Source organism: Varanus komodoensis, unplaced genomic scaffold (genome assembly GCF_004798865.1).
Source record: "Varanus komodoensis strain SLA01 unplaced genomic scaffold, ASM479886v1 scaffold19, whole genome shotgun sequence".
NCBI classification, from domain to species: Eukaryota; Metazoa; Chordata; class Lepidosauria; order Squamata; family Varanidae; genus Varanus; species Varanus komodoensis.
In genome coordinates, this window is record NW_025335550.1 from 19,446,067 (window position 1) to 19,472,168 (window position 26,102).

Consider the following 26,102-nt stretch of genomic DNA (forward strand, 5'->3'; position numbering starts at 1 on the left):
CTATTCGTATTCTTCACCAGTTCTTCCTGTGCCTCAAAAAGAACCAACATTGGTAGAAAGAGGACATAATTTTCTCACCATTGCAACAAATGCTGATTCATACTCCGGAGATGGACCGATTGTATCAACTAAAATTCTCTATAAAAGTGCCAAAAGTCCATGGAAGTCAGAGGAAGGTAAGACTTGGTTCAGAAACTGAATATTCATCAGTAGGTTGCAGAACCTCAAGCCTGTGGCCCAGCTGAGGTCCCCATCTGGCCTTCTTGAGTGCTGGAAATGGCCATACTCTTTCCCTTGACCCCTGCTTGATTTCCCCCGACCATTATTTGTCAGTTTCCCAGTTTTCTATACATCTTGGAGAAACTTTGAGTGGCCATGTTTCAGTAATGAGTAGCACAAAATGCCAGAACGTTTGAGCTTAGAGTTTTTACTGCCAGTAATTAAACCTTAGGAAATCCTTTTAAATTGTGTGAGTGCCTGTGGTGGGGGAAACCATGAAATAATTGATGGTTGGAGGAAAAGCAGTGGGGCCAAAGAGAAGAAGGCCTGGGAATAAGGCAAACCCCAGAGGGCTGGATTTGACACTTCAGGTGGGCGTGGTTTAAACTATGGTGAGAACAAGCCAGGATCAAGCTGTGTGTACAGATCCTGGCTTGTTCTCAAATCATTGTTTAACTCTCTGGGCTTGAAACTTCACATGGAGCCATGGTAAGGTAGAACTAGAAAGCTTCTTTTCATGGGTATGCAAGAGGGGATGGGGAAGAAACACACTGTCCTTACTCTCATGAAGAAGAAACGATCTTTTCTGATTATGAATGAGCCACACTTGTGGGATGGGGAACTTGTACCTCTTCCTTCTTACTGCAGCTCATGGTGCCCTAACAGAGTTGCTGATGATGACTGGGCACTCCAGACCTACAGCTGCATGGGGATTTTGGCAAAAATCAGGGACCTTCACCTGTACATGAGGATGCTCCATTGACTCATGCAATGGTTCTGTTGGATACATACCAGCAGGGCACAAAAGGTGCTACCTGTGATATGTATGTGTCTCCCAGTTCTACCCATGGGAAATAAGTTTTACATGTCTTAGCTTTGCTTCAAGATGAAGAAAAATCTATTTGACCAGAGGTCATGGTGGGACTACATTTTCATAGCTCTCAATCTTCGCTCCTGTACTAGTTGGCTTCATCTAATTAATTTTTTCTCTCCTTTCAAACTCAGTCACTGAAAAGACCAAGAGGCTAGACCATCTGGAACCAAACACGGAATATTTTTTCTGTGTCCGGCTGACTCGCAGAGGAGAGGGGGGCACAGGACATCCGGGGCCAACAGGCAGTTTCACTACAGCTGCTGTTGGTATGTAGATCTTTGGACATATCCTATAAAGGGGATAGTCACATCCCGTTTTTAGTCTGTGGCTGCTTTGTGCATATGGGCAGCTATCTGCATGCAGAAAGCATTTCCAGAGGCAATGAATCAAATATTTTGTTCTTACTATTGCTGCGCATTCTTATGAAATCATTTGAGTAAAATTTTGTGAGTGATCAATCCAACAGTGCCTTGCATAGTACCCACTGCATTACACTGAGATTAAACTGTGCAATAGGGTGTATGTTAAAACACTTCATCTAAAGCTGTTGCTTTTATGTACATGGAATTTGCCTCCCTCCCCTTCAAATTCATTAGAAGAATAAGCTGTAAATTAATTTTGCCATCCATATAAGCTAAATATAAATGCAATATCTCTTTATTGTTCTTTCTTATTTCTTTTCATTTTATATTCATTTGATAGTAGATATATTTTATATTTATATTATATTTATTTATATGGACATAGTCTTCCTGTTGATAGGCATTAAATAAAAGTGAGCTATTATTCAACTGTTTTCTTGGTGCTGCACAAAACACTGTTCAAATAATGCAGAAAAGACAAAAACAAAAGGGAGAGTTTCCAAGGAAACAGCAAAAGTTCATGAGAAAGGCTGGTGTGGGAAATTGGAGAGCAAAGAAGGAAACACAGAACTGCACGACCATGAATGTGACAGTGGAACCAGCTACCAAGAGAGGCTGTGTGCTCTCCTACACTAGAAGCATTCAAGAAAAAGCTGGACGGCCATCTGAGTGGGATGGTGTGCCTGGCATCCTGCTCCAGCAGGGGGTTAGACCCAATGGCCTTCTCGGCCCCTTTCAACCCTACGATTCTATGACACACGTTCTTTCTAAAATGAAACCTGTAAACTCCCTCTCAGATTATCTCGGGCTGATTCAGACATTCAAGACAGATACTGAGCATGGCACTTTGGGGTTGGCTCTCTGTGTGTCATGAAACAAAGTTTCATGGTACTGGGGACCACCCTGCAGCTCCTGGAATTAGGTGAGGGTCACGTCCTCTACCACCTCCACCCCAGTCCCAAGAGCAGAGATGGACAACTTGTGCTTCTCCTGATGTTTAGGCCACAATTTCCATCATCCTTCTGCATTTGCTAGCTCACTGGGGCTGGAGGAAGCTGTAGGTTGAAACATCTGGAAGGACACGAATTGCCCCCTGTAAGCACCGCCCTCACTCCAGCTGCCCTCAGCACAATGCCACATCACATAATATCCGGCAGCCAAGCGAAGTGAGCATTGTGCTTCCTCTCCTAACTCTAAGGAAGTATGACTAGGAAGGGAAAAGAGCCGTCATGAGCTGCAAGGACTTCCAGGACTTCCATTATCATTATCGTGGCCTCTAAGATGACAGAACATGTGAAGACAGCAAAGGAGAGCGTGGGGGACAGTTTCAGGAAACCTTCCCAAACTGTGCAGTATTTGCATATGTTCGTGTAAGTTTATGTATATAGACGCACACGTGCACACGCACACCCACACAATACATAATACAAACATGAGACAAACAAACATTATTCATTGGAAAGCCAGGATTTGGTGCTTTCCATATGTATATTGTCTTGCAAACGCAGTTGTGCTTCTTGCCATGTAATGGGGTGCATGGAAAGATCCTCTCAAAATAGCTTTTTATAGAAACAGGCACTGGAGAACATCCAACTTAGAAAAAGGAGTTGCAGTGCATCGTAAATTGTATCAGACTTTTGTCAGCCACCAGTGGAGGGAGTAACACCACACAGGCTACAACAGCAGCAAATATTCTCCGTATTTTAGCATGCCTTGTCCAACTGGTGAAGGGCTTTTCCTTTCCAAAGAAATTAACATGCCTTCTCACGACCTTGTAAGGTCTCCCTCCACCAACAGGCCTCACCCTCGTTCCTCAAAGTACAACCGCTCTGAAATTGTCGTGGCAGCCAGTGGTTCTGCATGGGGAAGGCGACATCCGCATGGAAGTGGAAAAGAAGAGTGTGGCAGATATGAGTGACAAGAGTACGGATAGGTTTCCACTGCAACGAAATCAGTCTACTCTGCTCATTGACAATTTAGAGCCCAGGCATCAGTATATGTGCCGAGTCCGTGTGAACAGCAAGTCGGAAGGAGAATGGAGTGACTATCTGTATGCATGGACCCTCAGTGACCGTAAGTTAATGGGGTACTTCCTGTTTAATAGCCTAACCTCTCCTATATCCTATAGTTATATCCTAATTGTTCTCCTTTGCAATATACGCTGTTTTCAAGGCCTGCTTTCCAATCTGTACAGTATACTTTGGCCTGCTTTGGTGGGCTGCAACACGTCATTTTGTTCCAAGCAGGTCTTTTGCCACATGGCACCCTGCACCTGCCTGGAGAACGAGTCCTTTACAACATGTGAACTGCTTCAGCTATTTAATGTTTGACATCTTTTCTGCAGCTATAAGAAGTCATTTGGTTTTGTGCATAGTCTAACTTTTCCCCTTTCCTCCCTGTTTCTCCACTGGAAAATGATGTCATCACAACAGTGATGTCACTATAACTCTCTGCAGTGTACAGGTAGGTTAAGCCCTGACTGGGACTGTCCCTTGCCTTTTCTAAACCTGTAACAAGTCCACCTTTGTACTAATAACAGATGGGTTTCTGAATGCATGAGGACTCCTAGTGGAATCATGAGGCATTTGTTTGTTCTAATTTGTGATCAACAGGTTGTTCGAGCAACCTTATTTCTACCAAGGCGGCTGCAGGAAATGGGAACATTTTTAAAGCTTCTACAAAGCCCATTATAATACTTTCTAACCAGAATCAATTATCTTCCCCTAATTGATTAGAGGATTTTAGTTGATTCACAATTCGTCAATGCTATTTATATAATTTTGCATATTGTCAAACCCCCATTTTTTTAAACATTAAGGACCTCATTGAAAAACTTTTTTCATCAATTAAAATTGGGACTTATTGATTAAAGGGATGAAAACATGCAACTCTTCTCTTTCCTGATTGTCAGCAAGTTTAGCAACATGGTTATTGTTTCTTTCAAGGAAAGCACAAAAGTTTTGTCATTTTTTAAAAAAATAAGATATTAATTAGAAATGAACTATACTAATAAACTTTCAAAGTAATCTGTCAGCACTATTTACTTCTCATTATTCACTCTTGACAAGTAACTTTAAAATAATTGATTAGTCAGCATAAAAGCTCAACATTATCTCACATTAAAAATCTAACTAATTTAAGACCGTATGGATAGAAGAAAAAGCACAAATTATAAGAACTTGTTACCTGGAAAATGAAGAGCAGAGACCCACCTGCAGAATGGGGTTTCCCACCTGCAGCCCCCACTTTCCGACCACAGCCTTCCTCATCCCCCAAAAGGCCAGCCTTAAACAACCGGATACTTTTGGGTTGCCATAGGATAAGGATTCAAGGTGTTGCAGTGGAGCAATTGACAGAAACTGCAGACTCTTCCCATCTTGTGTAAACATTAGCCCATTCCGCTTACATTCAGAGTGCCACTCAACTGCTGTAATGGTTCAGTGGGGTTTTCCTCTAAGTAGCCACCCATAAGGATGGATGCTGTAAAGCTGCTTATCTAATTCACTATTGCCAAGTTTTAAACATATCCACAACGCCATTCAGTGTTGATCAGATCCAGTTCATTGTGAATGGGTGAAACCAAATCTTCTAACTTCTCTTAGGGGAAACAAAGAGAGATGTGAAATCAAGGAGTTTTTTGTTTGTTTGTTTGCTTGCTTGCTTGCATACTTATTAGGAATTCCTCCTTCACCGGATAATGTCAAGATTATGAATGTCACAGACTCCTCTGCGATTATCTCTTGGTCCACTGCTGAAGGACACTCCATCTCCTCCATCATCCTCAGCTGCAACATTAATGGCAAGACCGAGTACAACCAGATTGATGTCACCATAAGAAATACCACCATTACCCAGTACCACCTCAAGGGTCTTGAGCCAAACAGTGAATATCAGGTTCAGATAAAGGCCCGGAACAATGTCGGATTAAGCACACCAAGCCCTTCCTATGATTTGAAAACTCTCCCAGAAACCAAAGGTTAGTGTCAGTGGAGTTGTGAGCCCCTCACTACTAGAGCAATCCTGTGTATATTTACTCAAAAGTAAGTGCTTTTGTGTTCAATGGAACTTACTCCTAGGTAATTGCGTATAGGACTAAAGGTTAACCATTCTTGACCAATACATGCAAGGCATATTGTGCGTATCCTCCCATTATTTCTTTGTTTATTATATCAGTATTAAGGGCTAAAAATAATTCTGTGTTCTAAGCATTTCTTATGCATATTTCATTCTGACTGTAATACCTGAGCTTGGGCAGATTGCAGAATCCTTTGTCAGAGTCTTTTGTCAAAAGACTGTGCTGCTTATGATCAGAGGAGGAGGAAATTGCAATAAACTGGTATGGTAGAAGTAACAGAATAGTAAGAGAGGGAAAGGCCAAACTAGAAATCCTCCTACCCTTGTTTTCTTTTAATAAGTAACATCCATGGGCTTGCTGATCAGGATCAGGACCACACAAGAAAAGAATGTTATCCTTTCCCCCAGTCCTACAGTCCCAACGGAAATCCTTCCTCAGCTTATTCTGGCAGCAAAGGCCAGTTTCAGGAAGGTCAATTTTCTCGGGATCACAGTATAGCCTGGAAGAGAATTGCCCCTCCCAAAGCTGATGAGGTACTAAATCATTGTCTCCAATGGTCCCAATGTTCCACGTGGCTGCAATGTAATGACAGCAGCAACATCATCAACAACAAACAGATGCAGACTGATAAATGTCTAGGACAATATTTTACTGTTGTTGTTTCATTATCAAGTGTCCTGTGGTTTATGTCCTAGATTTTAACATCCTGTGAGCAAAAACTCTGCTCATAAGACAATGCCTGTGGCGGAAACCTCTCTTCCCTTTTGCCAGTGTTCCTTTCCCCTTGTGTCTTCCTGATCCCTCTGAAAACCTGTTCTGAAGGGTTCTTCTTCGGTTCTGTTCTTTCCATCTAAAACAAATAGAAAGTGGTGCTGAAGGCTCTGGGGGAAAGGGGGAAACAGTGGCATGTGCTTCACTTTCCCCCATTCCATAGCAGGAGAATTCCTTAAGTAGAGCTCCTTCCATGAAGAGAAGCAGCCCTTCCATTTACAGCAGGACTACTTAGGATACAAGCCACTATTTTCTGTTTGTAAGCCGCACTAAACTTTTTTATCATAGAAAAGGGGATGTGAATGTTCAAACAAATAACTATGTTATCTTGTGTAATGTGTCATTTGCCCACACTTTATTTATTTATTTGGAGAGCTTATATGCTGCCCCATTCGCATAAGCCTCGGGGCGGCTTCCAAACCATAACTAAATACAATTGATACAATTACATAAAATATTGGAGACATCCTGGCAAAAAAATGGTTAAAATCAATAAATAAAATGAACAATTAAAATAACGTTTAAATAAAAAGGTCTTGGTCTGGCGCAGAAAAGCAAATAACGGCGCCAGGCGGACCTCTCTTGGGAGCTCATTCCGTAAGTTGGGCACCACCGCAGAGAAAGCCCTCCTCCGGGTACTCACCCTCCTGATATCTTTCACGGAGGGCTCCCGGAGAAAGGCCTGTGCCGCCAATCTCAAGGGGCGGGAGGGCACATGTGGACGTAAGCGCTCCTTTAGGTAATCAGGTCCCAAGCCGTTAAGGGCTTTGTAGGTGATAACCAGGACCTTGAATTGGGCCCGGACTTCAATGGGGAGCCAGTGAAGCTGACGGAGGACTGGAGTTATGTGAGCACAACGCCCGGTCCCCGTCAGCAACCTGGCTCTATTTTGCACCACCTGAAGTATCCAGACCGTCTTCAAGGGCAGCCCCACATAGAGCGCATTACAGAAGTCTAATTGGGAACTAACCAATGCGTGTGTCACTGTAGCCAGGCAATCGTTCTCCAGGTAGGTACGCAGCTGATGTATCAGCCAAAGCTGAAGGAAAGCGCTCCTCGCCACCACTGTTACTTGAACTTCCAAAGACAGCTCTGGATTGAGGAGCACTCCCAAGCTGTGGCCCCTGTCCTTAAGAGGGAGTACAACCCCATTCAGGACAAGGTCGAGGTCCCCCACCCTGAGGCCCGACCCACCTACCAACAGGACCTCCGTCTTGTCTGGATTGAGCTTCAGTTTATTGGCCCTCATCCAGCCCATTACCTCGGCCAGGCACCGGTTCAGCACAGCCACTGTCTCACCTGGATTGGTAGAAAACGAGAGGTAGAGCTGGGTATCATCAGCGTACTGATGATTCCGCAGCCCACACCTCCTAATGACCTCTCCCAGTGGTTTCCTGTAGATGTTAAATAGCATGGGGGACAAAATGGATCCCTGCAGAACTCCATGGCATAACTGCCATGGCACAGAGCCATAGTCCCCCAGCACCACCTTGTGGAATCGGCCATTGAGATAGGAGTGGAACCACTGCAAAGCAGTGCCTCCTACCCCCAATCCCGCTAGCCTATCCAGAAGGATACCGTGGTCGATGGTATCGAAAGCCACTGAGAGGTCCAGGAGGACCAACAGGGATGCACTCGTCTTTATCCCTGCACAGGTCATCGTACAGGGCGACCAAGGCAGATTCAGTACCGTACCCAGGTCTGAAGCCAGACTGAAATGGGTCCAGATAATCAGTCTCATCCAAGAGTGCTTGGAGTTGTCCTGCCACCACCCGCTCTAACTCCTTGCCCAGAAACGGGATGTTGCCCACCGGTCTAAAATTGGTGGCCATCTCTGGATTCAGGGATGCCTTCTTTAGGACTGGTCAGACTACTGCCTCCTTTAAAGGGGCAGGTACCCAGCCATCCCTCAGAGAGGCGTTGACAACCTCCAGGATCCAGGTTCCTATCCTGTGCTTGGCTTTGTTAAGTAGCCAAGATGGGCAAGGGTCCAGTAAGCAGGTGGTGGGATGTACTTGTCCAAGCACCTTGTCCACATCATAAGACTGCAATAACTGAAACTCATCCATCAATTTTGGACCAGAAGGGAACATTGGCACCTCCCCTGAAGGCTCTGAATCACTAGCGGAGTCCACTCGTGATGAATCTGAGCGATTTTCTCCTTAAAATGCTTGGCAAAGTCGTCACAGTGGGTCATCGAGGGCGGTACAGGGTCTCTCTTAGGGCCAGGATGAACTAGCCCTTGTACCACCTGAAAAAGCTCTGCTGGACGGCATTGTGAGGAGGCAATGGAAGTGGAGAAGAATTTCTTTTTCGCCGCCCTCACCGCCACAGCATAGGCTTGATAATGAGCTCTCAAGTGTGTTCGGTCAGATTCATCCCGTGATTTCCTCCACCTACACTCTAGATGTCTCCCAACCCACTTCATTGCCCATAATTCGGGTGTGTACCAGGGGGATGAACGGGCTCTGCCCAGCGGGAGAGGATGCTTAGGAGCGACTGTGTCAATAGCCCTGGTCATTTCCCCATTCCACAGTTCGACCAGAGCATCGACAGGGGCACCAACCTTGTCAACCAGAAATTCCCCCAGGGCCTTCAAGAATCCATCCGGATCCATCCAGCCCCAGGGGCGGACCAGCACAATCGGGTCCACACCCTTACAGAGGGAAAGTCCACTCTCGAGCTCAAACCTCATGAGGAAGTGATCTGACCATGACAGGGGAGTCAGACATAAATTCCTCACCCTCAGATCCCCCTCTTCCTGCCCTGTCGAGAAAACTAGGTCCAGAGTGTGTCCACATTCATGGGTCAGGCCTATGACATGTTGAGACAGCCCCATGGCTGCCATGGAGGCCATGAATTCTTGAGCCGCCCTGGTCAGAACAGTCTCGGCATGGAGATTAAAGTCCCCCAGGACCAGCATCCTGGGAGTCTTGAACACCAGGTCTGAGATGATCTCCATCAGCTCAGGCAGGGAGTCCGTTGGGCAGAAGGGTGCACGGTACACCAACAGAATCCCCAATCTGTCTTGGTTGCCCAACACCAAGTGGAGGCACTCTAGACCTGGCCTCGAGGGGACCGGAAGCCCCATAGGGGGAGATGGAGGCTCGGTAAACTAAAGCAACCCCCCTCCCCTCCAGGCTTGGACAGTGCTGAACCAGATACCTGGGCAGGCACAGTTGAGAGAGGGAGACATTCCCCCACCTCCCGCCCAGGTCTCTGTTATGCAAGCCAGGTCGGCCCCCTCATCCACAATCAGATCGTGGATGAGGGACGATTTATTGTGGACCGACCTGGCATTAAGCAGCAGCACCGACAGGCCCAGGGGGCTGTTGACAAGCCTACCTGGAACCCTCCGGCTGGGGGAATAACCAGAAGAGGGAACAAGTGTCAACCATGTGTCCCTCCTTCTTCTGCAATGACTCATTAAACCCCCCAACGTCATAACGTCCATTGCCCACGACCACCCCAATGGCGGCACCTATGCGCTTCCCAGGCAACCTTATAGTCATCATAGCCAGGAATGAATCCATTAAAATTAAGTTAAAATACAATAAAACCTTTAAAATCCTTTAAAACCTCCCCGTCAACCACCCAATACAAAATTCCACCCGACCAAAAGGGTCCCTAGCCAGCCCAGCCCCGCACGGCCCCGAACGGATCCAAATGGTGATGACCGCCCTTTGGCCACTGCCCTTTGGCTGCCAGCCTGAGGCCACCGGCCCCAGCCGCGTCCGGCAAAATATTCCGGCAGCTTGTCCCTGCGCCCCACCCCCAAACTGGCGTAGCGATCACCCACGCTGGAGGGGGAGAGGGCAAGGGCGGCTGCGCAGCTCTTGCTGGCAAGATGGCGTCCCCAGCGTCCGTCTGCAGGTGATGGCTGACCCACAGTCCAGCTGCAGCGTCCTCTGGCCCCTGGGTCCAGCGATGGCCGCCGTCGGAGGCATCAGCTGTCCCCAGGTCCGGCAGGAGCGGTCACGGAGTCCTCCGCGGCTGCGGCAGCAGCAGGTGGTGATGGTGATGTGGGGGGGGGGCATAAGTACTCTAAAAGTAGTCTAAAGTTCTAGCCAACATTTGTAGGTTTTCTTTTTATTTAAGTTTTATAGCAAAAAAATTAAGCAAACATATGAACAAAGCTTCCCAGTGTAGAAACACGTTATAAAGGTAAGAAATGTATACATAATGACATATTAACAATATTACCTAAGAAAAATTGTCAACATCATAATTTGCATCATAGAATAGCTTCTGTGCTTAAGCAGATCTATATTATACCCTCAGTAACTCAACAAAAGTAAATTGCTGCACACAGAAAGTGTTGTGTTTCTTCCCTCTCTGATGTGAATAAAATTGGATGATTGCACCATCCCTTCCACTTTCTATGAGTCACAGCACTATAATCCCCAGGCTGCGTCTAGAGAGCCACAGCATTTTTTGGAGTCCAGCTCTGACATGAGAGCTGAAACTCTATGCTTGGAGTGCCCTTTGCCACACCTTGTGTAGCAAGAACTGGGCTAACTGCTTCTCCAGGGTCACAGGGGTAGGAAGGAGAGGAGAGAGGAAGAGACCAGCGCCACCAGGTCGAGCACCACCTCAGCCGCCTTCCCTCCCATTCGGAACCACAGCAGCTGGGCATCCAAAACTGGTTCCCTTGTTGTTTTGCATGGCAGGAAATATGGAGGTGACCTTTGCCTTGCCCTGCATGGGATGCCCATAATCCTTTGAGTTCAGAGATTGCAGCCCTCAACTATTTTTTCTTCAGTTGAGGGCTGTGCCCTCAATTATCTTTCCCATGCATATACAATCCTCAAAATTAGGCTAATTTTTTTCAGCAACCAACATACTCCACACTAGCTTTTAATATTTTCCTTCAACATGCTGATCTAAGTAGTCAAGTAATATATCCTTAGGATCACAAATCAATGTTCACTTATTTATTTCAATTTGTATGCTGCTTCAATAGCCCATATCTGAGCTCTCTTCACAAAGCTGTCTTTGTAATTTGAATAAAGCCATTCAGAACCTCCTTCCAAAACAGCCTGATCTCTAAGCAGTGCATCTCAAATACCACTATTATTCTTCTGTGTCATCATCCATCTGCCATCTATGCTGTCCTTATGAAAAGTTGGATCCGTATACTAGCACGGGGAGGTAGCAAAAACTGACTTTCCTGCGGCTGCCTCCTCCTCTCCCTGTCAGGCTCCACAGCCACCCTCCCCCCCCCCACCATTTCCTCTAGATTTAGTTAGACCCTGCTGGGGGCTTGGCCTGCGACTGGGAGGCCGAGGTAGAAGGGGAAGATCACAAGTCAGTGGTCCAGTGTGGCGTAGTGGTTAAAAGAATGGAACTGGGACTCAGACGACCTGGGTTCTAGTCCCCGCTCAGCCATGGAGCCACTGGGTGATTTTGGGCCAGTCACAGACTCTCAGCTCAACCTACCTCACAGGGTTGCTGTTGTGGGGATAAGACGGAGGAGGGGAATGATGTAAGCTGCCTTGAGCCCTTTGTAGGAAAAAGGCAGGATATAAATTGAAAAATAAATAAATAAATAAAAATAAAGTCAGAGGGCAGGACATTTTACTCCACTGAAAAAACTTTAATGCACTCCCCACCACCACCATATCTTTTCAGGGATGAATAACACCTTTTCCCATCTGACCTTAGTTGTTTTATGAGGTTCTATGCCTGAGACACTAAAAACTTTAATCTGCCTCTATCAAACATCAGCATATTTACCCCTCTTCCTCAACTAAGTTGCTAGAAAACATCGAAGAGACCAAGAGTGGGATTCCCACTTGCCTAATTTTGTGACAAAGAATCCATTAAGCTATATCCTTGAGTAGTACAGCTTATTTTAGCCAATTAGTTAAAATCTCCTGGTCAAAAGAGAAAATTGGACCTTATGTTGCTAAATTCAGAGATTTCTCTGTTAACAACCCAAGCAAGTGTTAATAACACTCTTTTCTTTCCCTCGGAAGAGAAAATACTCCAGGCGACAGAGAGTTCTTTTTTTGAAACTCTATTGCAATAAGGGGGATTGGTGGGTTTCCTTCCCCTTTCCAACTCCCAGAGCACATGTTCACATCTCATATTTATGCCCTTTCCTGTTTGCTCTTTCCTCCTCTCCCTCATTGGCCGAGCTACTGGGTGGTTACAATCCCTCTGTCCGCCTGTTCCATGTCGCTCCAATACCTGTTCTTCCTTCCCATTTTGTCCCTCCCATGTACACTATAATGAGATTATTTCCTATGCAGGGTGTGTTAGTTAATATTCATGAGGTCATTGAGCAAGGGCACTGCTGTCTTGTCTATGTGCCAATTCCCTCCTGCTATCTGATCCCAGCCCCCTCCCCTTATGGCTCACAAATTTTCTTTGTTACATTTTCACTTCTTCCTGTTTCCTTGTTTCAAATCATCCTTTCATCCCTATTAGCAAGCTTATGCCCATTCCTATCAGCACCCTGGCTACATCCCATCCCTCTCTCTGGCATTTCATCTCAATGGCTGAATATTGATATCAAGGGGAAAATTGTGATACAAGGCTCAACAGAAGGGGAAACGGCCACCGCTGCTCCTGCTTCCATGCATAAGATGCATGTATGTCTTACATGCACGGAAAGCGCAGGGCGCTGGATTGTGCCTTAAACCGTTCTGCAAAAGTTTTTAATCTGGTGGATTAAGATTTATTTTAGTGTCTTCTTATGTTCTTGCATAAACTAACAAGAAAGCTTTTGCTCTCCACCCACCCACACAAATTTCAACAATTTTCTATATATGTTCAAATCGAAACTGACCTTGGAATGATATTCATTTGTAAGATAGTTGCTTTTCCTAATTATAATATTTCCAAAGCAATTTCTATTAATGACTAAAGATTAAGTCTAAATAGGTCATTTTTATCAGATGACAGAGAAGTCTTGACTTTTTAGAAGTTTTCTCAGCATATTTTAGTTCCCTACTGGCTACCACTAACAAGGAAGTCATTGATTTTTTACAAGTATTAGACATTGAACAGTCTGTCTTCTGAGATAATACCATGCTCCTTAATATAGTTAAAGGCCACTGAAATTAAGTTTTAAAAAATAGATTGTGCAAATCAGATTGTGCAAATTTAACCTAATTTTAAAATGACCATCTTGATGAATGAAATTTCAACAGAAGATCTAATATGAATCTTATGAAACAGAAAAGGGGAAAATGGATGACCTGGCCCACCAACTTAACTTAGGGAAACTCTGCTAATTAATTAGTGCCCTGCAAAATGTCCTGCATAATATAAGAAGATTGTATAAGGATAGAAAATCCCTTTTTAAAAAATAATACGAATTTGGGAGAAGTATAGGAAAAAATTTATGCCAGCCACCTCACCAATAACTTCAGTTACAGAGCTTAGAGGATTTCCAGAAAATTTGAGGGATAGTTTAGGAAAGCTATTAAAAGAAAAACAAATATTTACAGTAAAAGATTGGATGGAGAAAATGGATATGGAAAGGATAAAGGCATTATTTGGAAAAGGAAAATTAACTTGGTTTAAGGCAGGGTTCTCAAACTCGTGGCCCGTGGGCCAAGTGCCAGGACGGGCGGGCACGGGGGAGGGGCCCTGTGGCCTTCAAAGCACTGGCGGCGCCCGGGCCGGCCTCCGGATGAGCGGCCCACCACCACCGCGGAGGTGGAATACTTGATGCGGCCCAGCCTCACCCAGACTCTACTTCCAGCGGCCCCCAGGTAAGTTGAGTTTGAGACCCCTGCTTTAATGTTATGCAATTGGAACTATGGACTAGAGCAGGGGTCCTCAAACTTTTTCAACAGGGGGCCAGTTGAAAGGTGCCAGTGGTGGGCATAGGCTACCAAGGTGGTGCCGGTGGGGGGTAGGGGAAGGGGGTGGGGGGCATGCACGGTGAGGCAGAAGCTAGCTTGTGCAGAGATTATTTTCTCCGAGCGAGTCCAAAACTATCTCCCCATGAGCAAGCCACCACCTTGCCATCTCCCTGCCTCGCTGCATGTGTGACAAGTCCAAAACCACTGAGGAGGGCCAGATAAATGGGCATGGCGAGCCAGATCCGGCCCATGGGCCATAGGTTGAGGACCCATGGACTAGAGAATGGTTGCAGAAAAATGGTAAGTGTAGAAATCTTACCAAATTTGGGGAGATTGTGATGAATAGGGAGATGCAAGGCAGAATGCAAACAAGGGGGAATCATATGGGAGATATATAAGATTTTATCAGACAGGGGAGATATATATGATCTTTTAGAAATATAATGAGAAATGGATTTAGGGTACAATATAGACAAGAATGATTGGGGAGAAATATGGGTTAAGCAAATATTAAAAAGTATGTCAATTAGAATTAAGTATTTTTAATATAAAGTAGTATAAAATGGTGTATGACTCTGGTTAAATTATTTTATATGGATAGTAAATATTCTAATTTATGTTGGAGATGTGGACAAAATACAGATACCTATTTCCAGATGTGGCAGGAATGTGAAAACATTAAAAAGTTTTAGTTAAAGACTTTTAAGGAGATGAGTAAGATTGAATTTAAAAATTGAAGTGGATCCTGAAATAGCATTGTTGCTAATTTTTTTCTGTAAAAAGCAATGGAAATGGAATATTAGAGAATTAATAATAAATTTGGTAACCTCAGCAAAATTGTTAATAGCAAAGAATTGGAAGGAGAAGGGGGATCTCCAATTAACTGAATGGTGTAAAGACTTTAGGAATATAGTAGTCAGTGACAAGTTGACATGTGAGATAAGGGTGTAAAAAGGATTGGAAAAGAAGAATGTTTATACTAATATATGGGGTAAGTTTATTGAATCTGTATTAATAAAAGGGAAGGGTAATAAACCCTCAAAGGATGTATTGCTAGTTCGAATAGAAGGAGGTATCTTGGAATGAGCGGGGGGTAAAAAACCTAGGTAGCCATGGTGCCAGTGGAGGGGTACATTAAGCTTTTTAAAAAAGCTAGATTTTGTGTACTGAGTGTTTTTACTTTTTTATATATTTTTTCTAATTGTATTTTAAAGAACATTTTTTTAAAAAAATGCCCTGTCCTTAACAGTCCTGCTCGGTTCTTGTAAACTCAAGGCTGTAGTTTCCTTATGGAATTGATCTCTCCCATAGTTGGATTTCCTCTTCTTCTGTCTTTAATTTTCCCTAGCATTATTGTTTTCTCCAAATAGTCTTGCCTTCTCATGACGTGCTCAAAGTATGATATCCATTAATCAGATTAGCTGTTCTTCCAGTGCCAACAGCAAGTAACTGTCTAGATATACATCCTAATCAAATGGGATACATTTGTTAGCAATCTATTTTGGCTAGAACTCACTGGGGCTCGCTTCTAAATAGGCAAGTACAAGATCGTATTGCTGGTCTTCCTGATATAAAGAATCCACAAGCTTCTAATGAAGATAGATGCTATGTGAAGAAACCAATGAGGCACCTTCCTACTTTAAGAATTAGTGCACTTTTTGCTTCATTCCATGCGATTGGTGTTTTAGATGATATAATCGCTTTTGCAAATAGAGTGTTTAGCTTGGAGAACTAAACATCAGATAAAGTCTTGTGAAATTCTGCGGGGAGACCATCTGGGGCCATAGATTTAATTAGACTAAATAGAGATTTAGGGCGTTATCCTGTGGCTGATAGACAGAATCCAGATGGCTAGGAAGCTTCAGCATCCCGGCTCAACCCAGCTTGCACCCCCCCCCCCCCCGCAAGACACAGTGGAGAGTTTGAATTTAGAGCTTCGTCCCTCCACACTCACAGCACTGGCTGCAGCTCCAGGGTTGCAAGGCTGGCTTTGGAAGTGGCGCTGGTGAGAGGTGTTCTGAGGGGTGAAAGAGGGGAATCAAACCCCATGTACAGTGTATTCCAGCAGTAACTCAGCTGTCTTCCTTTCAAGCTGATGCAAAATTGCCCATCTAAGTCCTTTGCAAGGGAGGAGAATCATGGAAGTGACCATCACCTTGATGTTCCTCTTATCCTGTAATCCAGACTAAATACAGATCTGACTAAACAAAGATTCAATAATCATTAAGTTTCATTAAACTGCAAACAAAATACAACCCTAAAAATAAAAGTACAGTAATAAAATGCAGTACTGCAATACAATTTTAAAACTGAAAATGCAACACTAAAAAACCAAAAATGCCTGATTTGCAGTATAGATGCATACATAAAGTATCCAGTTGCCCTTCAGAACTTGTTAGTCCTAGATATCCTCTTACTTGCTCCCAAAAGACCCTAGATGCCAGGAAACTATCTAATGCCCTCTCAAAGAACAGAACAAGGGGATATTCCAACTATAAATATCTTCCCCAAGCGACCGAACTAGTTTCTCCTTGCTACAGAACTCTTTCTAAATAGATGCCCCAGCGCACGCTTCAGATCTCCCAGCATCTCATGCATAGAGCAAATAGATGGTAGGGGGAAATAGGATCACATCTCCTGGCCCATTCAGTACCCTGGGTGCTTAGTAGAACAGGGATGCTGGAACTCTTCCAGCCTGGGGTCCAAATTCCATTCCAGAGACGCTCCTTGGAGTCACCGTCCAGTCTTAGATTGATCTACCTCCTAACAGGTGAAGTTAAAAATACCTAAAATACCAGCATATTCAACTTAAGTGCTGCCACCAATTAACCCATAAGAGAGGTATTTCAAACTAGAATGGAGGAACCCATACAAAATCCAAAAAAATCACCTGACGATTGATGGTTGGAGAAAAGAGAGTAGGTTGTGTGGCCATTTGAGAAGTTCTGGTGGGCCAGAGTTGGTTCCCAGACCTGCAACAGAAGGTGGTAATGGAGCTGGACAAGTGCAGCCCATGAGACTGAGAATACTAATTGCACAGGGTTCCTTCTCACATTAACGATCCTTTGTATGCACAGCTGAATGTGCACAGCTGCTGAAAGCCCCTTCTCTCCCCCGATCGAACACACAGAGGTTGAGGTCCAGGCAAGCTGGCTGCATCCTGCTCCAGTTGCGTGCATTTGCTCTACACATGGAATGGGAGGCAAGAATAGGGGGGTGCATTGGCCTCTGACACTGGCTCTCAGGAGCCTTGCCCCATAAGGACTTGACCTTATAGCTGCATCATTAGGATGCATCCACGCTAGAAGGCTAAAGGGTCTGGCACCCATGTCTCCCTCAGACTTAAAAAGAATCCCGAAAACACCAGGTCAGGGCAGCAACTTCAAAAAGAGGAATTGTGTCAATACAAAAACCGTTGATGCTTTAAAACAGTTTAGAATTGGACTGTAGATCTGTTCTGAAGTTATGTTCCTAATACAGAAGAACTCTAGAGCAAGAAGTTGAAAAAAACAACATTTTCTGCACCCAGTCAACTTGCCGTCAGTATGACTATGCTGTTAGGACTCAGTTCGGCAAAGCTGGGCTGCCACCTGGAGGGCCTCAGGTGCGTTGGAGCATGTTGGTAAGCCCTTTAACACACTGGTTTCATGGGCACATCTACTTCTCTATAGATTGTACCACTTGCTCTCCCCCTTTCTGCCTGCAAAATAGGAATCCCTGTATGCATCTATTTATGGCCAGTTAGAACTCTGGTTTTTGTTGATGACCTGTTGGATGACTTTGCCGGGAATTACGTGCGTGTGTGTAAAAGGCACGTCGTGGCGTCTCTGTTTTCCACAGTTCCGCATGAGCCGAAGGGAGGGAGGATGCTGCTGATCGCAATCCTCGGCTCCGCAGGGATGACGTGCTTGACGATCCTGCTGGCCTTTTTCATTATGCTGCAGCTGAAGCGTGCCAACTTCCAGCGGCGAATGGCCCAGGCCTTCCAAAACGTGGTGGTGAGTCCACTGGCCTTCATAGAGCAGCCTGGGTCCCTCCTGATCTGTTGGACTAGAACTCCCATCATCACAGCTGGGAATGATGGGAGATGGAGTCCAGCATATTTTGAGCGCTCCAGTCTAGGGAATGTTGACTTAGAGCAGGGCTGTGCAGACTTTTGGCCCTGTGGGCTGCATCAGGTGGCTGCTGGTGGGGACGGGACACATGTATACATATGTGTAGACACATCCGCATGTTCATGCAAGGTACAGCGCCCCTCTCTCACACACGGATGCCACTTGCCCACTCAATGCAGCATTTGCCCATCAGCATTTCAAGGCAGGCACCTGCTTCAGTCAGACAAAATGGCACTCCTGCCAGAAATGTCTGTTCTCAACACCGAGCCATCCAGGAATCCTGGCCTTCTCTAATCCACTCTCTTGGAGGATCCTGACTCCCATTCTCAATTACCAGGATCCTTCTCAGAAAAAGGGGGAATGTTTTAGGAAAGACTGTACAGTTCCTGCCATAGAAGCTCTGTTGCTAACAGGCAGGTACCTTCAAGAACAATTTCCTAGGATGCTTCAGGAACACAGTTTATGGGGCACAAACTATGGAGAATTTTTTCTCTTTTCTTCCCCCTGGATATTTTCTAGGCCTGCAGGTTGCACTTCTTGGCCTTTGTCCTAGAGGATATATGGCAATGAAATAAAAAGCAGGCCATCCCAGTTCAAATACAACTTGACTAATTCAGTAACAGCAATCCATGTACTTGGCAATCTTCGTCTACATGTGATTTTCACAGAAGAGAACTAAAGAGCTGTTATTAAAAAAACAAAACAAAACTTAAAGGTGTGATAATAGTGATCAGGAATGGCTTATTATCACATCCTTAATCCTGCAATGTAGGTTTATTTAATTCTTGGACCACCTGTCCAATTAAATCACGGACATGTTTAAGGCTACTTTTAAATTGAGGGAAAGCAGCTCATTGAAAAAAATAACTTATGACATTTCTTTCTTTGCAATATTTTATATCATGCAGAAACACATCTCCCCAAACATCTGCATAAATGCATTTTCAATATATTCCTTTCCCTGTTGTATCTTCGGTACATTCTCTGAATACTTAAGTTGTCCCGTACTTAACTTTTTTTAACAGAGAGATGAACCAGCAGTGCAATTCAATTCTGGAACTCTTACCCTGAACCGGAAAGCCAAAAATAGTCCAGATTCAACTATTTACCCAGTTCTGGAGTGGAATGACATCAAATTTCAGGACGTGATTGGAGAGGGCAACTTTGGCCAAGTGCTGAAAGCACGAATCAAGAAAGATGGATTACGAATGGATGCCGCCATCAAAAGGATGAAGGGTGAGTGCATCAGCGGGCGGGGAGGTGGGGGGATCTATAGGAGACAGGTGCATATGGCTCATGCTTGTCATTGCAGGATCTCTCTGGGCTCTTTGGCATGGGCTTAAGGGCTAACCTCATACTATAACATGCTGCTTGCTTTTCTGCTCCCTAAGAAAAGCAGCAGAAGACTTGCAGGGAGAAACAGAAAGACTGGGGTGTACCCATCCCGTTTCCTACCCTACATTTCTCTGTTTGCAGGTTTTCTCCATATCGGGTTCACCAAGTGACCAACATGCATTCTAAACCCAGTTTGCGGGGAAGGGAGTACACAGGGCAGGGTCATTTGGACTACAGAAATAATTGGTGGAGAAAGGGTTAAGCAACCTCTTCCCTGCAGTACATACCTTCCCAGCTTCTCCCCAGCTGCTTCCTTTTTGTTTTGTTTTTTGCTTTGGTATCCAGGCTCCCTTCCATGGTGGTTGGCATCTGGGACGGGGGACCAAAGGCACAATCCTACGCATATTTAGACAGAAAAAATCTCCTACAACTCCCCAAGACGGCTGGCCAGGGAATGCTGGGAGCTGGAGAGCTTTTTTCCCTGCCTAACCCAGCATAGAATTGTCCCTAAACCAGTTTAACAGTACTTTGTTTTTAGAGAGCTATGACTCAGTCTATAAAATAGGCTTCTGCCTTAATATGTCCTACAAATATAGATCAGTTGCTCTGAAACAACCCACGTAATTCTATAAGCAAAGGCTTACTTCTCCAGGTCAATGGAAGCATTCCTCCTGGAAGTTGCTCGGCCTTTGCTAATTGTCCTAATGACAACAGCAATATGACTGCAGGGCCGATTTCGTGATGTCCCATTAGGGGAAGGGCTGTGGCTCTGGCAGGATCCATGCATTGCATGCAGAAGGCCCCACATTCAGTGCCAGGCATCTCTAGGGGAAAGCTAGGAAACGGCCCATCTGGAACCATACTAGTTAGTGTAAATAACTCTATACTAAAGAGACCAATAGTCCAACATGGGATAAGGCGGCTTCTAATGCCTCTGTGCAGGCAAATAAGCGCTGCCCCCCTTTCTGCGAACAAATGTATGGAAGAGCATTTGCATGGGAAAGGGCCACGAAATTAACCCCAGCGACATGGTCTTTTCATGCACAAGTTCCAGGGGGCAGCACTGGAATGCAGGTTTTGCAGTGCTGTGCAACCTTGTGAAATATCCAGAGAAGACAACTTACTTGTACATGTGAAGGTGAGGGGTTGATTGGTACATGCATTAACTTTTCTAAATTTCCTAATTTATTTAAATCTGTCCTTCCTATATAAGAATGGAACTCGTGGCAGCTAAAAATAAAATAGAGATTAAAAACACAGTTTCAGTTAAAGCATGTTTTTAATTTGTCTGTTTATTTTTAATCTCATCTATGTATGTATCATCAAGTTAGTTGCTAAGGCGTCAACCGTAGACAGTCACTTGGAAGCCCAGCTCATGGAATACAGTCGGATTTTATTTTTAATCATTTATGCTTCCCATAGGCATAAAGAAACTGGAAATTCTCTAGGCAACTGACAGTGTAAGAGCAAGGAAGCAAGTGTGCACAGGAACACAGAGCAGACTTACTAAGCATTGCAGCCTTCACTATACGCATCACAAACATTGCAGGATTAACTAAATGCAGTGGAGATTAATGCAAAATATTGCTTGCAGAATACGCCTCCAAGGACGATCACAGAGATTTTGCGGGAGAACTGGAAGTACTTTGCAAGCTTGGACATCATCCCAACATCATAAATCTTTTGGGGGCATGTGAACATCGAGGTACGCTGCTTTTCTCTGGATACTTTGTAAACAGTTTGAGGGACATGAGTTGGGATTTGTGCAGCATTAATACACACATTTATTTCCCATATACAGTTTCTCCAAGAAAAAGTCTTGTAGCACTTTAAAGACTGACAAATTTGTTATGGCATACAAGAATGTGGGAGCTGTCCATCTCATCAAATTGCTCTAATGTGTTTATTAGTCTTTAAGGTGTCGCAAGACACACCTTTCCTAAAGATCTGACTCCAGAGATAGTTCTGTGCTTCTGAAAACTCACAGTTCTTCCACGAACACGTTTGAGTTGATGGTGCTGCCTAGTGTGTGGAGAAGGGGTTCGCTGCCCTTATACAAGATACACGGACATTATGGATGCTGTTGGCAATTTTCATAGAGCAGCTCGAGGCAAAGGACCTTGCCCCTTTCTACAGCAGAGGCCGGGCCTTGGAAAACATGCGAGGGAGAGAATAGGGGAGGGCAGAAGCCCTTGCATGATCCATCCTTCTGGAGGGATAGGGCAAAGCGTGGCATTTGGGGCCGGGGTGAGGGACAGAGCTCATGCTCTGAGGCCCACAAGTCCTCCCAGGAACCCAGCCCACAGGAGTTCTCACTTTGGAAGGCTCATGTTTTTTGCACAGGTCATCTGAAGACCTCCTCTGTGTTTTATGCCAGGCTACCTCTACCTCGCGATTGAATACGCGCCCCATGGAAACTTGCTAGACTTTCTGCGGAAGAGCCGAGTCCTTGAGACTGATCCGGCTTTTGCCATTGCCAACAGCACGGCCTCCACACTTTCCTCCCAACAGCTCCTGCACTTTGCAGCAGATGTGGCCAGAGGAATGGACTACCTGAGCCAGAAACAGGTCAGCTTTTGTTCTCGTCGTTTTCTGATGGGAGGCGAGCTCCCGAGTCACAACATCTCGCGCGTTAGTGCTGGTGGCTAGTGCCCCACTGCTGCTCAGCCCGCCACTTGTCTGATAGTTTGGTCCTGGAACTTCTGAAGTACGAGCCGATGAAACAGGTGCCCTTGTACAGGTGTAGCAAGACTTCTTCTGCCACTTCAGAGCCGGTACTGCAAACACACCTCTATCACCATTTAGAAATCAGGGCTTCTAGTTTAGGGGTGATATTTCCATACAGTCAGCAGGGAAGCGGCAGGTTGCCTGGTTATAAGGAACACACTGAGACAGCCCAAAGTGACTGATACTTAAGTCATGGAGACTTGCACTTAGTTTTAAAAATATATTGTTCATACTGTTATAGAAATGTTTTCTTTTTAGTGGTTTCTTAGTTTCTGGAATAGGTTGGCAGTATTGCAACCTATAAGCCAGCCTTCCCCATCTCTAGGTGATTTGGACTACAGTTCCCATTAGCCCCAGTCAGCATGGCCAATGGTCAGGAATTCTGGAAGCTGTAGCCAAAAACATTTGAAGGACCCATTTAGGAAAGGCTGCTACATACTAAGAGCAAACTTATTCTTTGGGAATTACCAAAATGGCACTGCCCATGCACAAGAAACAGAATTGGGAGGATTACAATATTTCCAGAGGCAGAAAAATCTTTAGAAAGGGGGCAAAAAAGCTTAAAGGTGGGAGAAACAATTCAGTGAGGACTGAGCTTGTTCACTGGGCATGAAATGTTTGCTCATTGTGGAGGAGAAGAAACTGGGAGTAGGGAATGGAACGGAGTATCCTGAAAGAAAGTGTGTTGGGCTGGCTGGCTAGAACCCTAAACAGAAGCACCCCACACTGGGACATTTTGTGAAATATGTGACAAAATCTAAGAGCCAGGACTTACAATGTGAATTTTTGTTCTCACAGTTTATCCACCGGGATCTGGCAGCAAGAAACATCTTGGTTGGAGAAAATTATGTTGCAAAAATAGCAGACTTTGGGTTGTCTAGAGGCCAAGAGGTTTATGTTAAAAAGACCATGGTAAGGAAGGACCAAAAGAAACATTCAGACAAAACTATGTTTCCTATGCAGAGGTGCACCACTGTATTGTAGCATTCTCTGTATCACTACTTGTACAAATGACATTCTTCTTGAGAAATGACAAGCCTTAAATGTCTAATTTTCTTTACTACAGCTTGCAACAAGACAAAGTCTGAAGCCTCACAGAAACTAGTAGCACTTACTAAAACCCTCTTCCTTCAAGTATATAGGACAGAGGAGTTAGGCAGTGGTTCTCAGCAGATATGAAGTGTGAGAATTTAAATACACAACTGTTCCAAATAATAGAATTTCTGATGTCAGAGTTTTTGTATTCCCTTGAAGTTCAAAGGGGTCTCATCTCCTGTTCAGGAGAAAAATCAAAGTACAAAGTTGACAGTGGCTCATCTTGTACAGATGGGAAACCTTTCAGCAGCATCACTCTGGGTGCACACTGGATTTTCTGGTCATGTAAAGCGGAATGGGGGAAGTTCTCATTCATGTGAATGAAGGAAGAATATCCCGCTACACAACGGTGCACAGGTGGAGGTGCCGTCTTCATCAAAATGCATGGAGAAGCCATTTTTCATGCACAAATGGAGCATTTTGATCATATTACCAGAGCAGTCGGTAACATCATTCTAATCTCATCATTTTAGGGAAGGCTTCCTGTGCGATGGATGGCTATTGAATCCCTCAACTACAGCGTGTACACCACAAACAGTGATGTGTGAGTTGTTATATCAATACCGCTCTCTAGCCCTTTGGTTCATTTATAACAGGAATGCAGAACTTTTCCAGGTGAGGGACCAAATTGCCCCATCAGGCCCTCAGTGGGTACAACCACACCATCATTTCCTCATCCCCTGTTGACTTCTCTCCCCCCCCCCCCCCCCCCCATGTGGAGAAGGAAGGGCATGCAGTTCTGTGCTTTCTCCAGACCGGAAAACGTAACTCCTCCACCAGCACCAGAAAAGGCCATGCCAAGAAGTCCCCCCAAGGCCAGCATCCTTGATTTGGGATCAGAAATAACAGCAGGGATGAATTCTTCCAGGAGGCAAGCCTTGCTTACTGGGACACATTGTCTGGAATTGAGCACACGGATAGACCTCTGAGAAAGAGAACTTTTGAAGTGGCTGTGATTACACATGTCCGGGATTCTTCTCACCTGTGCTGCCCTGTTGATGCTAACTTTTGCGATCCAGAAACTTGAAGGCTTTCACATTTGGATAAAAGCATACATGGGAAGGGGGTGGTCTTTGTAGGACACCCAGCTGGACATCCACCTTGAGCAGTCAGGCGATACACATGGTCCTCTGCATTGGCTGGGGGACAGCCAATGAGGTCCTTGTGGATGCAGAAGGTGGCTGTACGTCAGCTCAGGGGAACGTGACACTTTGGTGCACAATGTATGTCAGCTCTCACCCTGAAAAGATTCCAGCTCCAATCTGTTTCCCATTCATTTCTTTGATGAAGGTGATCTTTAGATGTCATTAGGTTCTGATTCACATTTGAAAATGGTGCTTAAAATACTGCAAAAATTAAATGCTCTGGGACATTCTGAAGGATTTGACCACCAGCCATCCTTATTCAACAGAAAGTGTCATTTTCTTTCTGAGTAGAATCAGTGTGGACCTGGTAGTTAATTTGAAAAGAGCATTTTTCTCCTTTTCGCAATCTTATGGTACCTTATCTATTGTTTTGTGTACCGTCCTTTTTTTCTAATAAAGTGAGGAGCAAAATCAATAGTTTTCTAAAGGTTTAAGTACCTTTAGATTTCAGATATACTTCTAGATTCAAGTGTTGTTCTTATAGTTCTATTATAATGCACAATTCTTCTAAATACAATTAATGATCTAGCATCATAGTTTTCTTTTAATTCTGCTTGCAGGTGGTCATATGGTGTGCTACTGTGGGAAATAGTTAGCTTAGGTAAGTATCCATTTTTAGAATTTTGATTTCGTTAAGAATATAAGGAAGACATGGCTGACCATGCTCCTTCAAATCTAGAATTATCCTAAAATCACCCGAGCAGTTCATGAAAGTGAGAATGTACTTTTCGCATTCTACTCAGAGACACGTTGACCTGAACATGGAGCTTCCACCAACTGCTACAAATGAATTTATCCTCCATAATTTTCATTTAATGCTTTGGAAAATGCCAATTTAATTAATTAATTAATAATTAATTATATTTATCTCCAGGGAGGCTTACATAATTCTGCTCCTCAATCTTATCACAACAGTAATCCTGGGAAGTAGGTTGGGCTGAGAGTCACTGACCGGCCCAAGTCACCCAGTGCGCTCCATGGTCAAGTGGGGACAAGAACTCAGGTCTCTTGAGCCCAATCCTATACACACATCTGTAAGCATGTCTTCTGGTACGCAAACTCAGAATAAGCCACCATGGGTTGGTTGCTGGCTTGCTAACCCGTTAGACATTTGGGAGCTCTATGCTTTGCCATGGTTTGTTGAACTCCTGTCTCCCCAACCCTTCCACTGGCTCCCATGACATAGCCCAGGGATATTTGCGTACACTTTCCACAGCTGCTGTGTTAAAATTGGTCCCACTCCCTACATCAGATCACCAAAAGAAATTGATTTTCTCGGCCCCTATGAACATTTGAATGTATTCGCATTTTTGTCTCAAAATGGGGGCTTGCCTCAGACCAGCTGCCCACTATTTAGCTCAGTATGCTAGCATCCCCCTCTTGTTAATGTCTTGGTTAATTTCATCTGCTCTTTTGCTGCTTCCCTGGCTAGCAAACACTCTTTTGGGGGATGGGGTGGTATAGAAATGTAATCAATAAACAAACAGGTACAATAAAGATTCTTCTCCTGCAACTGCCAGTCAATTTTGGCTCCCCATCTCCTTTCCCTCCACATGTCTTCACTGCT

The 26,102-nt window shown here is 44.6% G+C and overlaps 1 protein-coding gene across 1 annotated transcript in view; it reads left to right on the top strand.

Annotated features, from left to right (window-relative positions):
• TEK (TEK receptor tyrosine kinase) overlaps nt 1-26,102 on the top strand; it is a 60,055-nt gene that overhangs the window by 32,417 nt on the left and 1,536 nt on the right. The window contains exons 10-20 of the mRNA XM_044428121.1: nt 21-176; nt 1,225-1,359; nt 3,235-3,528; nt 5,132-5,431; nt 17,959-18,116; nt 19,259-19,469; nt 21,163-21,273; nt 21,946-22,136; nt 23,094-23,207; nt 23,864-23,934; nt 25,096-25,136. Coding sequence (XP_044284056.1) covers nt 21-176; nt 1,225-1,359; nt 3,235-3,528; nt 5,132-5,431; nt 17,959-18,116; nt 19,259-19,469; nt 21,163-21,273; nt 21,946-22,136; nt 23,094-23,207; nt 23,864-23,934; nt 25,096-25,136 — 1,782 coding nt within the window. The remainder of the gene's footprint in view (nt 1-20; nt 177-1,224; nt 1,360-3,234; nt 3,529-5,131; nt 5,432-17,958; nt 18,117-19,258; nt 19,470-21,162; nt 21,274-21,945; nt 22,137-23,093; nt 23,208-23,863; nt 23,935-25,095; nt 25,137-26,102) is intronic.